Raw genomic sequence first — 18,355 nt, 5'->3', positions numbered from 1 at the left:
TGTAGGCAATGCCAACAATTTGTAAACGCAACTTAAAACATATTTACTAAACTACAACAACAATAAAGCAAAAGAAACACACACCAATATAATTAGCGCCTAAAAGTAGATTATGTTACAATGCTTTAAAATACATTTGGTGCGCTAGCAAATCGTTGTTGTGTAATATGTACAGTTATATGCGAAAATATAGTGTTTACTTGAGATTTCGTTACAATAATTACAGTTTTTGAAGCATACTTTAAGGCGTAAAAGCGTTAAACTACAATGTGAGCAATAAATAGTGTACTACTGACGAAGTGTTGGTGCAGAACTGTTGATTGCCACACGTTAACACACTCATAATTCACTCAACTCTCTTTTTCGAACATACAACACACACCTCAGCATGATTGAGATCCAGTTTTTCAAAGCTTAAAAATTTTCGAATTATTGCACGCTTCTTCACTTATTTTTTGCTGAATTTCAACGAAATTTTGCGCTGTCTATTGTATATTGGTTGTTGGTATAAATTGACACCGTTATAATTACTCCGAAAAGAAAACAGCCAGTTTGATTTATATTTTGCAGAGTTTGTATGAAAATCGTAAAAAAGAAAAACAACAATAAATTTGCTTGCTCACAACACACACGCACACTTCGTATAACACAACACGCATACTAAACGGACGCCAGCACACATGCGATTACCGCTCGACAATGACACACACGTGGAGCGCGTGTACAAATGTTGCCTCACTAACACAGGATATTTTGTGGTTAAAGCGTTTGCGCAATTTTTTTAGCCTCTTTCACACTGCACGAATTTTCGAAAATTTCGAAAATAGATTTTGTTTAGTCCAAAATTTTGTGTTTGATTTTTCGATTTGACGGAAAACTAAAGCGAAATGTGTGACGACGTAGGCGGATTGAAAAAACTAAACTATTGCGAAATCCACAGCATAATATTTCAAAAAAATAATATCTATAAATCTACAGGAAATTTTTGAATTTGTTGACCGGCTGAAAACTAATTTGAATTTCTATTTTGAAAACAACGGAAAAAATTTGAGGTTTTTCAAATTTCATAGAAATGTAAAATTTAACAGAAAATGCTGTACAAAGCGTCAGATTTATTTTTTTTTCATATGAGAAGAGTGGCGATTGCGATTACATGCAACGTAAAAATTAAATTCATTAAATAAATTAAATTAAATGAAAATATAAATTAGAAATTAAAATAAAAAATATTTATAATAAAATAAATAAATATAAAAATTAAAGAGAAATAACAAAATTTTAACTTAAAAAAAGTTAAAAATAAATTTTAAAAATTTAAAGATATAAAAAGTTAAAATTAAAATTAAAAAAATAAATTAATTAAAAAAAATAAATTAAATTAAATAATAATAAATAATCAGAAAAAATTTAAAAAAACTTTTTTAATTAACATTTAAAAAAAATACTTAGAAAAAATATAAGTTAAATAATGGTTGTGGAAATAACAACAACAAAAACATTTTATAATATAATAGCTTAATAAAAAATTATAATGAAATAGAAGTGAAAGATAATTTCAAATAATTGAGAAAATATAGTAACATAAAACTGAGATACTTCAATAAATTAAATATAATAAAGCAAAGCAAGGTAAATACTTAATACAAAATGATAGAACTAAATGAAAAAAAAGAAATATTGTGAATAGCAAAAATTAAATTAATAATGTTATGAATACCAAACATAAAAGAAAAATCAAATATTTGTTTTTATAATTAAAGAAAAATAATGATTAAACAATTTTTAATTAAATAAAAACTATGTATGATAAAAAAATATAATAAAAATAATAAATTCGATAAAAAGTTAAAAATAAATAAAAATATAAATCACAAATTAAATATATAACAACAACAAAAATAATTAGCTAAATGAAAACAATTTAATGTGAAAAGCCAAAAAGATATAATTTTTTTAAATTGTTTGTGATTACTACTTAATTATTTATATTTCTTAAAAAATTTATAAATTTATTAAAATTAAATTATTATTTTTTTTAATATTTTGCTAAGATATCTCACATATTAACCAATGCGGAATAAAGCCCACCGTATTTTTGAAAAACCTATAATTAGGTATATGGGAGCTAGCAGATGTTATGACCCGATTTTAATAATTTTTGGAACAGAGACACAAAAAAAAAAGAAAATAATTTCCTCTGAATTACATTAAATTATCTGAGAGATTTACCCAAATTTTCGGTTAAAATTTACGCTTAGGCGCTGAGTTCAACATATTCGATATCTGGGGCCTTGAAAAGTTATAGTCCGTTTTCGACAATTTTTTCACAAGTGAATCCAGAGATGATATGCACTATTTGTGTTAAGTCTTATTCCGCTATCTTCATTGGTTACTTATGTACATATTAGGGCTCTTAAAATTATTCGATTAACCTGAAGTACATATATATTATAAAGTGAAGGAATCAGATGGAATTCAAAATTGAGTTACAAGGAAAGTAGTCGTGGTTGTGAACCGATTTTTTATCCGTGTTATCAGGGTGTAAAGAAAATATTATATACCGAATTTCAATGAAATCTGTCAAGTAGTTCCTGAGATATGGTTTTTGACCCATAAGTGGGCGATGCCATGCCCATTTTTCATTTTTTTTTTTTTGGGAACAAAATTCTAAAAATCAGAGAAGAATTTTCAAATCATCAAGAAGAATTTCACACAAAAAAATTATGAAAGGTAACGGTATAAAAATATATTATATAGAAGTATATAGAATTTAACTGCCACAGCATTCTTAAACAACAACCATCAAGCATTGGAAAAGCACCGTAAAATATGCATTAATTTGTACAATAACAACGGACAAGCTTTTGAGCGCGAATTCGATTAAGCGAAATGCAAAATGGCGGATCAAACGGCAAAAAACACGGCACTTGAAAGCTACAAGCAAAATTGCAGCTAAAACATAAATTAGTCGCCGGCACACTAAAGCACAACGCGAAAAAATCACCGCAAATTTCTTGGAAGTCATTCATTCATTCATTTATTTTATTATTATTATTATTATGTTGTTGTTGTTGTTGCATTCGTGATTTTTGTAAGCTTTTTAACAGCTACTGACTGCCTTTTATTTGGCGCTTTTTCGCACCGCCATTAAGCATGTTGCCAAAGTCAGACAGTCAGAGCGACATTGCTTAGTGCATACAGAAATATGAATGTATGTAACTGTATATGTGTGCGTGCTTGCCACTTTTGGTCTGCAGCAACGCAGCATTAATTGCCGGCGGTATGCTGTTATATTGTTGCTGTTGCTGCCGCTGCTGTGTCCGTTGTCAAATTGGTGCAATACGTTATTAGTTGCAGTTGTTGTTGTTGTTTTTTGTTTTCTTTTTTGTCTACCTCAACATTTATTATTTTTGCTTCCTGTGCCCGCGCGTCTGCGCAAAATTCCATGGAAAAGCTTTAAAAGTTCAATTTCGTATTTGGTTATTGGTTTTATTGTTGTTTTCGTATGCGCTCTACTGCAATGGCATTTTGTTGTTGTTATATTTTTATGTTTTTTTTTTTGCGATTGCATTCGCATACCACAGCCAACGTCGCGACGCGGGTCGTCAGCCGCCGAGTCCATTCACATTGCTGCAACAACTACTACTACTAGTTGTTGTTGCTGCTGTGTCGGTTGTTGGTCTAAATGTTGTTTGTTGGCTGTTGGCTTTTTATTTAGCTGGTTCTATGCTTGCTTGGCTATAAACACTAACTGGTTGTTGTTGCTGTGCTTTAGACTTGATTTTCTTATTGCTGTTGCTTGTGTTGTTGTTGTCTAGTCTGGGAATGCTGTCGCTGTATCAATGCGATCATATCCACTATGTTCTTGTTGTTGCTTTTGTGTTGTTGTTTTGGTTTTGGCATTGGCATGCAGCCAGTCAGCAACCGCTTTATCTTGTGCTTCTTCCTTTATATGCTTCTTCTTCTACTTCTACTTCTTGGCCAACTATGCAGCGTCCGGTTAGTCAGTTAGCCCACCAAGCAACCGGTTGGCATTCCTGAGCCGCTGACTCTGTCTTTTCGCAGCAGCAAAGCAGCCTTTAGTCTGCGTCAGTGTGTGTGTGTGTGTGTGTGTGCGCACACGCCTCGCATCCAGTTACATTTTGCCATAACGTCATCGAGTAGTCGTTTGAGTGGTAGTTGTACAAAAACAAAAATTACAAAAATAACAAAAAAAAAACAACTGAAATAAGTAAATAAAATGCCGCAGGAATGCGCCACTGAGCCTGACACCGTTGCATGCGTCCATCCCGCGCAACCGCTTTAACTACTAGTCAACGCCAAAGCGGACACCAAGTCAAGTCATGGGAAGCAATCAACATTTTTCAAGTTGTTATTGTGTTGTTGTTGTTTTTTTTTACTGATCGCATGCCACGCACACCGTTACATAGATTCTATAAGTTGTTTTTGTTTTTTGCTTTTGTTTTCGATTGGAACGCAACGCATGCCGCCGCTATTGCGTTTTGGCTTTTCAACACACTCGTATACGACCCACTTGGGCCGGAATGTACATTGCACTTCCTATATAGTGTGGCGCTTGTTGTTTTTGTTACTGTTTGTTGCAGCGCTGCATTTTTTCTTGTTGTTTTTGTTTGTTTCGCTCTCTAATTTAGTTGCGTCTTTTTTTGATACGACTTATGCACTGCGCAAAGCGGAACTGTCTGCCAGTGTTGCCATATGTATGCATAAAAAAATTTTATATATAAAAAAATTGAGGTTGGGTGACTCTTTAGTAACTGAAAGATAATTTTCATGTTTTAAAAATTATGGAAAATCAATATTATATTTTTTATAGCGAAAATATGCTAGTAGCAACCAGATAATGCTTGCCGAAACAACAATTTAATTTTTGTTTTTAAATTAAATTAAATAGTAAGTAACTCTTTGGACCTAGTATCAGTCCCGAAATTTCTATTCTGCCATGTTCGTGAAAAAAAAAAATTTTGTCCGGCAACGCCAAAATCGCATTTTTTACATACTTTTGCAAATCCGCTGGCCTACTTTACAGCGCGCTGCCACACTCTCCAACTCTTCGCACAAACTCTTGCCTTTTATGCGCACTCTCTTCGGCATGCCATGCAACTCTTTGCCGCATGCGCCTTAAGTAAAGTTTGCTTGTTTTTGTAAAAGAAAATTAAAAAAACTGCTGTTGACCGCATTTGTGGCACGTAGGAAACGCAACGCGCCGTCCTGGTCGTCGTCAACAACATTTAGTCGCTCGTATTCGTGTCGACGACGCGATGCGATGAGTATGTTGAACCTGCCACACACTGGCAACACTGACTTGGTAGGCGCTGTGCAAACTGAATAAGCATTTTTGCAAACAGCATATATTGTTGTTGTTGTTGTTGTTATTTGCACTTCAACACATGCATACATATATGTATACAAAAACAACGTTAACAACAACAAGTCAAACGCCTGCTTCGTTGACTTTGCTTGCTGCACATGCCGGCTCCATGCGGACGGTCGCCAATGGCTGCGCATTTTATTGTTGTTTGTGCTTTTTTTTACTGCTTTGTTGATATGCTCGCGCCGCCGCACTTCCAGGAATTGTTTATCGAAAAAATTAGTTATTTTTTCGGTTACTGTTGCAGTATTTGCATTTTCGTGTCGGCTTACTGCCAACTCTATACGCGTGCATATGTATGTATGTGAATGCGACTGGCGCGCATTTTTAGCATCAGCATAAATTTAATAACAACAACAACGGCAAACAACACCAGCAATTATACAAACGCTTTATGCGCAACAATAACAATAAAAACAAAGCAAGCGTGTGTGCAAATAAAAGCCAAAAAAAAAACAGAAAAATGCGCGAAAATATTTGCACTTCTTGGTATTGTCGGCCAATGCCGCATTTATGCATACCTTTGCAAAAACTTGGCTACCTTCAGCGAGAATGCTGAAATTGCATTTTTAGTTTTTTTTTTTAGATTTGCTTAGCATTTTTTTGTTTTTGCATTATTTCAGCCGTTTCCATGTTAATGTGAATATGGGAATTTATTTGAGCTGAGCCAGCGTTTATTAAGAAATTAACTCTTAAGCGACGAGACACCGACAGCAGTTATTATATGAGGTTACATAAAATTGAAAAAAAAATATATTAAAAAAATTAATGTTGCCACAATGCTGAGGAGCTTGAGACTGTCTCGAAGAAAAACCAAACTTGCATAGTTGTTATTGTTTTTTATTATTTTTTTATTTATGCATATCAGATTTATAAAGGCGCACAGTTGCATTTATGTTGTATACAATTTGTTATTCTTGTTGTTGTATTTTATTTTGAGTAGGCGTCGTTGATGAGTCAACAGACAGCTTAACGATTTTTGAGTCGCTTGTTGCCTGTCTTCTAAAAATTCCAGGAATTACTTTATTTATTTTTTTTGTTTTTTTTTTTTGCATTTTCGCATACATAAAATGCAATGATATATTGCAAAACCGCTAAAAGGTGGATACTTGAGTGACGTGCTTATTTATTTTATGCTCAGCAGCATAATAACGCTGATGAGTTAATATAAATATATTTCTTTTATGTTTGCGTGGCGGTTGCAGTTGCAGAAATGTACAGACACAAGCGTTTTGTCGAAAAAAAATGTTTTTTTAATTTAAAAAATTCATAAGAAATACAGTTACAAGTGTCATAAAAAAATTGCAATGTTTTCAAAATAATTATTATAATATTATTTACCGTTATAGAAATTTAATTAATTAAATTTTTTTTTAATAAATGTTTAAATAATTAAATTTAATAATTTACTTTAAATTATTAAATCAAGTATCCATTTGAGAAGCTTTTTTTAGTGAAAAAAATATTAAAAATTTAAAATTTAATTTAATAAAATATTTTTTTTTCAATAAACTAAGCATTCAAAATTTATTTTTTTATTTAATAAATTTTAATTTCACTAAACTAAATATGGAAATGCATTTCCATCATTATTAAATTGTAATTTATTAAGTTAATGTAAATAAATACTTAATTTTTTAATTTAATTTAATAAAAACTATTTTTTTCATAATTTACATTAAATTATTAAATCAAGTATCCATTTGAAAAGCTTAAAAAAAAACTTGAAAAAAATATTAAAAATTTAATTAATTTAATTTAATTAAAAAATTCATTTTCACTAAACTAAACTTTCCATATGCATTTCCATCATCATTAAATTTTAATTTATTAAGTTAATTTAAATAAATATTATTAAATTAAGTATCCATTTGAAAAGCTTATTTTAGTGAAAAATTATTAAAAATTTAATGACTTTAATTTAATTTTTAATTAATTTAATTTTTAATTAATTTATTTTAAATTTATTAATTTAATTTAATAAAATATATTTTTTTCAATAAACTAAGCATTCAAAATTTATTTTTTTATTTAATAAATTTAAATTTAATTTTAATTTATTAATTTAATTTAATTAAAAAATTCATTTTCACTAAACTAAACTTTCCATATGCATTTCCATCATCATTAAATTTTAATTTATTAAGTTAATTTAAATAAATATTTAATTTTTTAATTTAATTTAATAAAAACTATTTGTTTTTCAATAAACTATACTTTTTTATTTAATAAAAGAAAATTTAATTCATTAATTTAATTTAATGAAATCATACTTTTTCACTAAACTAAGCTTTCCATATGCATTTCCAACATCTGCACACAACCTAATGCAATACGTAAGCAATACTGCAATTGTTATCGAATTTCGATTATTCGCTGCACTCACAGCACTATCTTTAACTTCTTTCATTCATTTCGTGTATTGAAGTCAGTTTTTAGTAGAAATTAGCTTCTAAAAATTTTAATCAAGTTAAAACACCCTAATGCATATAAAAACACAAACAATAATGCATAAATATGCCAACAAAACTGCAACGCAATTCCAAAACAACAACAACACACACACACACGCCAAGCAAATATGATTGTTTACAATTTTCACCCTATTTGTTGTTATTGCTTACGCTATACGCCTAACTTGAGTGCATACATATATCGGTGGTGTATCGGCTAGTGCGCCGACTGCAACCGAGAGTGCAGTAGCATACGCCGAACGACTCGGCATGTGCATATATGCATTTATGGAGGGCGGGTCATAAACCGTCTGCAGCGGTGGGAAAGTGTAGGCATTAAATGTGCTGTGTGTTGTGTTGTTTTTGTGTATTGCAAAGGCGAACGTATGAGTGTGCAATACAGCTATACAGACAAACAAACAAACATACAACAAATACGCTTGCATACTTCATGCGGGGTGTTGGCGACGAGGCGGGCAGCCTGGGGCGGCTTTTTGGCGTCACCAATTGCCTTCCTGGCTTGCTGTGTGTGCGCCGCCACTCATTCACAAAAGACGCAAAATATTGTGTGTACTGCAACAACAATAAAAACAACTATATGCATGTTTTTGTTTTTGTTTTCTTTGCTGCTACAACAACCACGTGTAAGTACAAAGTGCAAACAGTACATGCATACTTTTGCACTTTTACGCCACTGCATGCAAATTGGTGGGAATGCAAGCGGCGAAAAACAAAAACAACACCAACAACAACTACAACTGCAAATAACCACAATAAAAATGCAATGCAGACGGCAAGTGCAAAACTGTGCAAGTTGGTGGTGGCGATATCGCGCTAGTGTATTGTTGTTGTTGTACTTGTTGTGTTTATGTGTGTATCTTTTTGGCTGTTTATGTATTTGTAGCAATACACGCCTACTGTTGATTAATAAGGGGCAGTTACGGTGGTTGTGCGAAAATGCAACAACAACAACAACAACAGTATTAGTGTAATTTTGGTGCAAATGCACTGACTGATTTTATAAAATGTATTAATTTAATCAAAATAAAAAAAATAAAGAGTGGAAATAAAAATAATTTTATTAAAAAAAGTGTAAATAAAAAAATTATATTTCTGTGCTTCTCTCGCCGTCTCCTCAACACACCATCACTCCCGCATGTAAGCAAGGCAGCGGAGTGTGAAAGTTGTTGCAACGGCATTCACCACAGCCAAGTCATTATTGTAGCGGACAACGTCAACGTCTGCGTACGCAGCGCAGCTGCTTGGCCAATGGAATGCATTTTAACGGCAAAATTAGCAATAAAAACAAAAAGAAAAAAATATAAATACAATTATATGGTAAGCCGCTGATATGCTGGAATGCAGACAATGCTGACTGGGTGGCTTAACCGGCGCCCGCAGGCAGTGGAGAGCATGGTTGTATGGTTGTTGTTTGACATACAAGAGAATATTGAACGATTGACAGACAGCAGCAGCAGCAGCAGCAACGCCACAGTCAATAGGTGTGCGCATGCAGAAGGGGAGACAGTGCAAGAAAAATGCAAATAACGGCTTGTAAATGTAATATAATAGAGAGATACATACATACATACACAAGCATGTAAGCAAGTGTATAGCACGTGGAGCAAGTTGTCTGCACTAAAGAGTACTAATACACAAGAGAGTGCAAAAGAGAGCGTGTTTAAAAGTAGCTGCTGAGAATGCAAAGTAGTAAAACCGGTAAAGTACTGACTCGAGGGGGATAATGACAAGTGCATTGACGAAAACAAAATATAAGAAGACACATACAACACAAACAACAACAACATTTGAACCACAACAACCTAAACTCTTGCCGCCTTGCGTGATTCCTGCTGCAAGTTATTGCAATTGCTGTTGCTTGTTGTATCTTGGTATGCGTGTGTTATTGTTGTTGTGTCGTGTTGGTATTATGCGTAGACGGTTCGGTTATTCATTCGTCCGTTCGTTGGTTCACTCGTTGTGTGTTCGCCGCAGCGCCCCAATACAACACAACACAAAATTTTCATTCATAAAAATTTACAAAAATCAACAACAAAATGCCAACAGCAATAAAAACAAGCAACACACAGCAGCAGCACCAGCAGCAGCGAAAGCAATCACAACATCATTGTGTGCCACAAACAACAGCAAAAAGGCAGAAGACAACAACAGCGCATGTCAGGGCAATGCGCTAGCATTCGGGTCTCCTACTCGGCTTTCACACACACACACGAACACACGAACACACGCGCACACGCTCAGTTGCATTTATACAAATAAAAATAAATGTTTTTTTTTCTCAGTTCGTTCGTCCGCTTTTCGCACAATCGGTTGTGCATTACTGTTGTTGTTGCTTTTGTTTTTGTCACCGCTTGGCGCTTTCGTCTCGTTTCGTTTGTTTTGTTGTTTTTTGGCGCAGTTTGTAAATGCAAGCTTCTACACACTTACTTACTTACAAATGCAGTGCATACAACAACAACAAACAGCAATTATTTCTGGTAAGTGTAAAAACCACAAACAAGTGATATTGCTGGAGAGAAAAAATTACAACAAAATCAAAACAGAAACAATTTGTCAGCAAAGTAACAGCCAGTATATAGGCATCGCAGAGAAAATAATTTCATTTTGTTTTTTAATAAAATTTTTGCGTAATTTGCTATAGAAATAAGTTTAGTGCTTAAATATTAAAATATTCTAGGTTATAATTCTTTATATGCTTTCTAAAGAGGCTAGAGTGTTAACAAGTTATAATTCCACACTCATACATAACACTGCTAATGTAATCGATTTGCGAAAACATTAATTCTTTTGGAAAATAGTTTTTTTTCTTTTTGAAGAATTTTCAATATAAAATGTTTAAAACATACATTTTTTTCAGGAATTTATTTGATTTGTTCATAATTCAACAATTTTAATTTCGTGCAGTTGTACAAGTGGAACGCTGTTTAGAACTGCTTGAAGTGCATAAATTTTTTTAATTTTGTGTAAAGAAGTGCAAAAATATATTTTTATAAGAATTTACCAAATTACTTTTATTTGATTTGCTCATAATTCACCAATTTCAACCCATTTTCGTACAGCTGAACAAATGGAACGATGTTTAAAGCTCGTTGAAGAACATACATTTTTTTAAATTTGCATTAGAAACGTGCATAAATATATTTTTTAGAATTTACTAAATTACATTTATTTGACTTGTCAGTAATTCATCAATTTCAACCCATTTTCGTACAGCTGTACAAATGGTACGCTGTTTATAATTCCTTAAAGATCATACATTTCTTTAATTTTGTGTAAAGAAGTGTAAAAATATATTTTTATAAGAATTTACCAAATTACTTTTATTCGATTTGCCCATAATTCACCAATTTCAACTCATTCGTACAGCTGAACAGGTGGCACGATGTTTAAACTTGTTGAAGAACACACATTTCTTTAAATTTGCATTAAAAACGTACAGAAATATATTCTTAGAAGAATTTACCTCATAATTTACTGATTTCAACTCATTTTCGTACAGCTGAACAGATGGAACGCTGTTTATAATTCCTTGAAGAACACAAATTTATTTAAATTTGCATTAGAAACGTACAGAAATATATTTTTAGAAGAATTTACTTCATAATTCACCAATTTCAACTAATTTTCGTACAGCTGAACAAATGGAACGCTGTTTATAATTCCTTGAAGAACTCAAATTTATTTAAATTTGCATACAGAAATATATATTTTGAGGTATTTGCTAAAATAATTTTATTCGATTTGCCCATAATTCACTGATTTCAACCAATTTTCGTACAGCTGAACAGGTGGAACGATGTTTAAAGCTCGTTGAAGAACATACATTTTTTTTAAATTTGCATTAGAAACGTGCATAAATATATTTTTTAGAATTTACTAAATTACATTTATTTGACTTGTCAGTAATTCACCAATTTCAACCCATTTTCGCACAGCTGAACAAATGGAACGCTGTTTATAATTCCTTAAAGAACATACATTTCTTTAATTTTGTGTAAAGAAGTGTAAAAATATATTTTTATAAGAATTTACCAAATTACATTTATTTGACTTGTCAATAATTCACTGATTTCAACCCATTTTCGTACAGCTGAACAGATGGAACGATGTTTAGAGCTCGTTGAAGAACACACATTTCTTTAAATTTGCATTAGAAACGTACAGAAATATATTCTTAGAAGAATTTACCTCATAATTTACTGATTTCAACTCATTTTCGTACAGCTGAACAGATGGAACGCTGTTTATAATTCCTTGAAGAACACAAATTTATTTAAATTTGCATTAGAAACGTACAGAAATATATTTTTAGAAGAATTTACTTCATAATTCACCAATTTCAACTAATTTTCGTACAGCTGAACAAATGGAACGCTGTTTATAATTCCTTGAAGAACTCAAATTTATTTAAATTTGCATACAGAAATATATATTTTGAGGTATTTGCTAAATTACATTTATTCGATTTGCCCATAATGCACTGATTTCAACTAATTTTCGTACAGCTGAACAAATGAAACATTCGATAGAATTTATGTAAATTCTTTAAACTCGTAGAAAAAAGTGCAGTCATGTATTCCATTATGCGTTATGCTTTATGAGATGTTAAATTTTTATAGAACTTTCGCCGATTTTTACTGATATAATATTCTCTTTTCATTGATAAATCCATAATTCAATTTGTAAACTCACCTCTGATGGTAGTATGTCATATTGTGTTTGTTGTGTATATTGACTTTTGTGAATTACTGTTTTTATGCTGGATTCTTACTGCTGTTTATTATTACAGCGTTGTGTTGTTGTTAGTTATGTATTGGCGTACGAATTCAAAGCACAGCTTTGATACGTGGTTTTCTTGACGAATATTTTTAAAGCACTGCTTTTCTATGTTTTTTTTTTTAATTTACAAAGCGCAGCTTTGTTTAGTTTTTCGATTTTTTGGTAGTTTAATTATTTTTTAAGAGCACTTGCTTAATTTTAGTAATATTAGCTTTATTATTGTTGTAAAGCTAAATTTTTTCTGCTAATATTTTCGTTGCTTTGGATATATGGAAAATATTGACCACTTTTTTGTTTTGCTTGTTTAAAGTTTATAACAATTTGCTATAGGAGAAAAAAATTGTATTGAATATTTTTCTGCATTTAACGGTGCTTATTTGTGTTTTTGTGATTTTTTGCTACAAATTATTTGGTGGATCAGAAGCGAAAAAGGGTGAAGGAAATTATTTAAAAAATTCATTCACAAAAAAAATTATTATTTAAAGAATATTTTTTTTATTAAAAATATTATTAAAATTTTTTTTTTAAGTGTGAATAAATTTTTTCTCATAAATAATATTTTTTAATATTAAAATTGAGCCCCTAAAAATACTTATAATTTATTATTCAAAAAGTTATGTTCTCTTAAAATATATAGACGCAGCCATTGCTATACTATTTAACCCTACTGTAACTGATCGCAAGCAAATAAAACTCAATTTAAAATAAAATATGGTTGGCAATATGACATGAGAGCGCTTCGACGCCTGTAGTTGAGCACAACAGACACTCAATTACTCGCCATGGCGTATGAGTAACCTCAACAACGCGGTGCGCACACAATCAATTTACGAATGAACGTGTGAACCCTCATAGTGTACGCCGCCGCCATTCAATCGCACAAACGCGTTAAATGTATAATTAAAGAGCATATAAAATAAAAATAAGAGCATATACGCTGTGCAAAGAGTGTCGCGTGTACGTACAATCAAACAATATTATAGTCAACTTTTTTCCTCTTCTACGCTGTAAGTGTGTGCGTCTCGTTTATACCGGCGATGTCTCCAATATTGTTCATTTATTTTATTTTCTAATACAAATAATTGAAAAAAAAAATGCAGAAAAACCATACATTTACAACTCATATACAATGCCGTATTAGTGTTGTTATAATTTATGTTTTCGAGACGCCACATTTACTCTATGCGTCATTCTAGTCTCGCCTGCAACACTCTACATATGGTGCACTAATCAAGTGAAACATTAACACATCGAATAGTACTTAAGAAAAAAATCCGTTAAAATATGTTGAACAGTTACACTTTTAAAACACACTGAACTTGTGGAACACCTATTAGTTGACTTTGTGGCATAATTGCACTAGTGCTGGACCTATTAGTGCACTTGAATTAGTAAAATATTCAATAATTAAGCCTCCAAATAGTTGAACGCTTGAAATAATATCCTTTTTTCCAAGGTACTTGTGTAAGTCTTCCAAAAGCTATTATACACACTCCTCAATAGTTCTACCTGGACTTATATTTCTTTTTTTTGCGCAAATAAGCATTCGAGACAGTTATACTGTACTTTTTTTGCCAACTGTAGCAGTAAAAGTGATATAACCCATCATTTATTGACAACTGAACTTGTGAAACACTTGTCTACAACTTTCTTTTTACGAAACAGCTGTTTATATCACACTTGTATATCAAAAAAATAGTTTAAATCCACTTGTAACGAATTCTACCAACTAGAAATTATTATTATTTTTTAACAAATTTCGTTAATTTTTATCGGAAAATCCGTATATTACTATTTATAATGTAGACTACACACACGTAGTTCACAAAAACAAATATTGTTTGTGTAGCGCTGGTCATTGAATTATCGCCGTTCGCATAGGCAGTGATAAGGCGCTTTAGCTACCGATACCTTACGTCTGCATATACTATGTAAAAATATACATTCCTATAAGTGTATAAGTATGCTATATGCTATATCTACTGCTGTTGATTTTTTTCATGCCGCTTTATCACTTCCGTCATTTCGTTTCAAATTCAATGCATTTCATTTTGTATACTCTTATCAAATTATGCTGAGCCTGCACACATTTTTGTTTGCCAATGATTTATAACGCGTCACTGTGGCGTCAATGTTGACAGCTCCTCTTTAACTAAAAACTTTTTCCTGGAGAGAGTAACATATAGTGTTTTAGTGTGCTATATGGGTGGGGACGTTTTCGAACGCGTTATGTTCTTCAAACCGTTTTAAAGTGATTTTTAATCGTTAACTACTACAAACCGAACGGGATTTGAGTATAATTCTTCGATTTTCAGTTATAAAAGATCTCTGTAATAATGCGAATAAGCGTCTAAGCTTAAAGAAAGAAGTTAAAAAGTGTTTTTTAGTTCAATGGTTACTGTAATAAGTGTTCCACAAGTTCAGGGTGTTTCAAAAGTTCAATTGTTTGAATATTTTATTGAATTTTTGATCAACGACGGTACTTGAACCTTTATTGAGCTCATTTTTGAGTATACTAAGTAAACTTTCACCGAGGCAAGGCACAATTTGGACTCAAAATCGAATTATCTCTCAAAATGTATGAGCAATGTCGGTTCTCGAATCATAAGTGAATGGGTAAAAAAAAAATCATTATTTGAGGACTTTCAACGAAGTGATACACAATTTATACACTCAAAAGTGAAATATGTTTTTTTAGTTCACTGGTACTGTAATAAGTGTTCCACAAGTTCAGTGTGTTTTAAAAGTTCAATTGTTTGCATATATTATTGAATTTTTGAACATCGTCGACACTCGAAACTTTAGGGATTGGGTAAGGGCACATTTTCTGTGGATACTAAGTATACTTTCACACAGGCAAGGCACAATTTGGACGCTGAATAGACATATTGAACAAATTTTATGACCAAAGTTGATTTCGGAAACCTCAGTGAATGGGTTAAAGGCATTGTTTGTGGACTTTCACTAAAGTAATCCGAAATTTACGACCAAAATCGTCACATTACTCCCACAGTAGGAGCAACACCGGTTTCCGAAACCTAAGAACTCATTTTTAAGGTTCTTGAGAGAACTTTCATTGAGAGAATTTTACCGGAAAGTTCTGTTTAGAAAAAAATCAGTTCTCGAAACCTAAGTGAATGAGTAAAAGTCATTGTTTGAGGACTTTCGCCGTAGCAATGCACAATTTGGGCTTTGAATTGACATATTCTTCAAATGGTATGACTAACGCCGGTTCCCGAAACCTGAGAACTCATTTGAAAGGTTCTTGAGTGAACTTTCATCGATAGCAAATTCACCGGAAAGCTTTGCTTAGTGTAATATTATTTCAGACGCGAGTGAAATACATAATAGCAGTCGCAATGCCAATCAAATGCAAATAATTTTTGTTTACGTGGCAACACTACCGCTAACTAACAACATTAGCGCGCCGGCAACTTGGTAATATTGCAAAAAGTAGGTCAACTGCTAGTCGGTGGTGGATTTTGTCGTCGCTTATAGTGGTTGAGTGCAGTAGGTGCGGCTAGACAGGTAGACAGTTATGCACACACACATACAGGTATACTTACAAAAGTATTTATGTTTATGGAACTCGTTGCTGACGGTGTACAGACGACTTAATGGCCGAGCAAATAAATATATATGTATGTATGTATATTTGCAATTCTAACGAATTTTATGCTGCTAACTGTTGCATATCGCAGACATACCGACATTCATACATATGTATATAAGTATGGCTGTGTACAAGCAATGGCGGTGGCGCGGTGCAGATTGTGTGAGCGTCATTTTAGCAAGCGCGTGTGGGCTGCTTGCTAGCCGGTTAGTTGAGCGCTTTGAATTATTGGTTAGCTTTTCAAGGAAATGCAATCGCTTAATGTGGTCGGTTGGTATATGTACGTGGCATATTTTTTAACGGAACATTTTGCCGCGCTATCACACAAATGTTGAGCGCATATGATTATGGCATTGATGGGGGGTATTTTTTTGAAGGCAGGCGGCATTGGGAAGTGTAGGAATTCCGAGATAATATAATGAATAAATATTTTTTGAAACATAAGCATGAACCATAGCATAAACCCGCGTCGAAAACATACGCCTGCAGCGGCTGATCAACAAATGCAAATAATGACACGTATAAATAAATAAAATTTATATGACACAACACGCCGCTCTTGCTGACTGCAGTTGCTCGACACATGCACACATATAAATTTCCGGCGCTTGCTGCGTCGGCATAAGTGTAAATTATCACCAAAAATTATTTTATTTATTTCTTTAAAATTTTCACTAGCAATCAAAGCGTATGGGCACAGTGCAGCGCCGACCACATTAACAGCGCAGCAGCAGCGGAAGCGACAATATTAGATACTATGCAAGTGGCGTTGCGCTGCGTATGCTTGCCTGTAGTGCTTGTGATCTATGGTGTTGACTGTGACTGTGTGTACGAAGAAAGTGTCGTTAGTACGCGCCGCTGTGTGCCGAAGTCACTTGGCGCTGACACGATAATGACAATGACGTTTTGGAGCGACCGCACATAGAGCAGTCCCGACTTTTTTGCAGTAGCAAGCAAGCAAGCGACAACACAAAATTCAATCAAACTTTGATAATGACGCGGATATGCAGCGCAGCGGCGTTTGAGACTCTCGTTTATGACGTTGCGTTTGCAAGACGTCACAACATTTTATATTATGCATATGTGTTGTAGTGGAATAATTTTGCTGCAATTTTTTCAACATTTAATTGTTGTTGTTTTTACAAAAAAAAAAAAAATATAAAAAAACACAAAGTGGGATTTCCGGCAGCTTAATACATATATTTTTGCAAATAACGATTTTTTTTTTAACGAACCGCGTCAAACGATTGCTTTTGCTTTGAGTTTTAGAGCGCGCACGAAGCGCCGAGTAAATTTTTGTCCGCCGCTCATATAAACGCATACACACGACGACTGCAGCAGCGCCGCTTTTAATAAATCATTGAATTAAAAAAAAATTGAAATGATTCACTTGCATCGAAACCGTTTTTTTTGTGTGCAAAAACTGCTAAATTTTTATTTTTAGTATTTATTTAATTTTTTTTAATTAATTTAATTTTTTTAAATTTATTTTTTTTTTAATTAATTTAATTTTTTTTTAATTTATTTATTTTATTTTAAAAATTTTATTTCATTTTTATTTATTTATTTTTTGTTTGTAATTTATTTTAATTTTTTTAATGTATTTTATTTTTTCTTTATTTTTAAAATTTGTTTATAATTGGCACTTTTTGCAAATTTCTGCCAAATTTTTATTTTTAGAATTACTTTAATTTTTTTATTTTTAAAATTTATTTCATTTTATTTTTAGAATTCATTAATTTTTTTATTTTTAAAATTTATTTCATTTTATTTTTAGAATTAATTTAATTTTTTTATTTTTAGAATTCATTTATTTTTTTATTTTTTATTTTTTATTTTTAGATTTTTTTTAATTTATTTTTTTTTTTTTAGAATTTCTTATTCATTCCCCGCTGCGCTTACTCGTTTTGCTTACTTAATTAATTTTCATTTATTTCATTTCTTTCTGTTTTTGCACTTGCGCTTCATTGCTGCTAAATCAAAAACAATTATCTCTATTATTTTCTCACTACGTCGGCCGGCGCCGCTTTTGCTGCCTTGACGCTAATGTCGGCGCTTACTTCCTCTCTGCTATTTTTTATAAACGCTGCTTGCTGCGTA

General features: G+C 32.2%; 1 protein-coding gene and 1 long non-coding RNA gene across 9 annotated transcripts in view; one reads left to right on the top strand and one right to left on the bottom strand.

Moving 5' to 3' along the window:
* Positions 1-18,355, top strand: part of LOC114804745 (uncharacterized) — an 80,236-nt gene that overhangs the window by 18,902 nt on the left and 42,979 nt on the right. The window lies entirely within an intron of this gene.
* The window catches only part of LOC105218558 (insulin-like growth factor 2 mRNA-binding protein 1), a 53,212-nt gene that overhangs the window by 11,393 nt on the left and 23,464 nt on the right, over positions 1-18,355 (bottom strand). For 3 of the 8 annotated variants that reach the window (XM_029044381.2, XM_029044385.2, XM_054232647.1), the window contains exon 2: positions 12,556-12,966. The exons of 2 other annotated variants lie outside the window; for them this stretch is intronic. In XM_029044381.2, coding sequence (XP_028900214.2) covers positions 12,556-12,575 — 20 coding nt within the window. In that variant the 5' untranslated portion in view covers positions 12,576-12,966. Of the gene's footprint in view, positions 1-355; positions 1,060-12,555; positions 12,967-18,355 lie in introns of those variants that run through there. 3 more of the 8 variants (XM_029044382.2, XM_054232649.1, XM_029044380.2) reach the window with 2 other exon arrangements.

Source organism: Zeugodacus cucurbitae, chromosome 5, assembly GCF_028554725.1.
Source record: "Zeugodacus cucurbitae isolate PBARC_wt_2022May chromosome 5, idZeuCucr1.2, whole genome shotgun sequence".
Taxonomy (NCBI): Eukaryota; Metazoa; Arthropoda; class Insecta; order Diptera; family Tephritidae; genus Zeugodacus; species Zeugodacus cucurbitae.
Note: the sequence above shows the minus strand (reverse complement) of the source record. Positions and strands in the feature narration are given on the sequence as shown.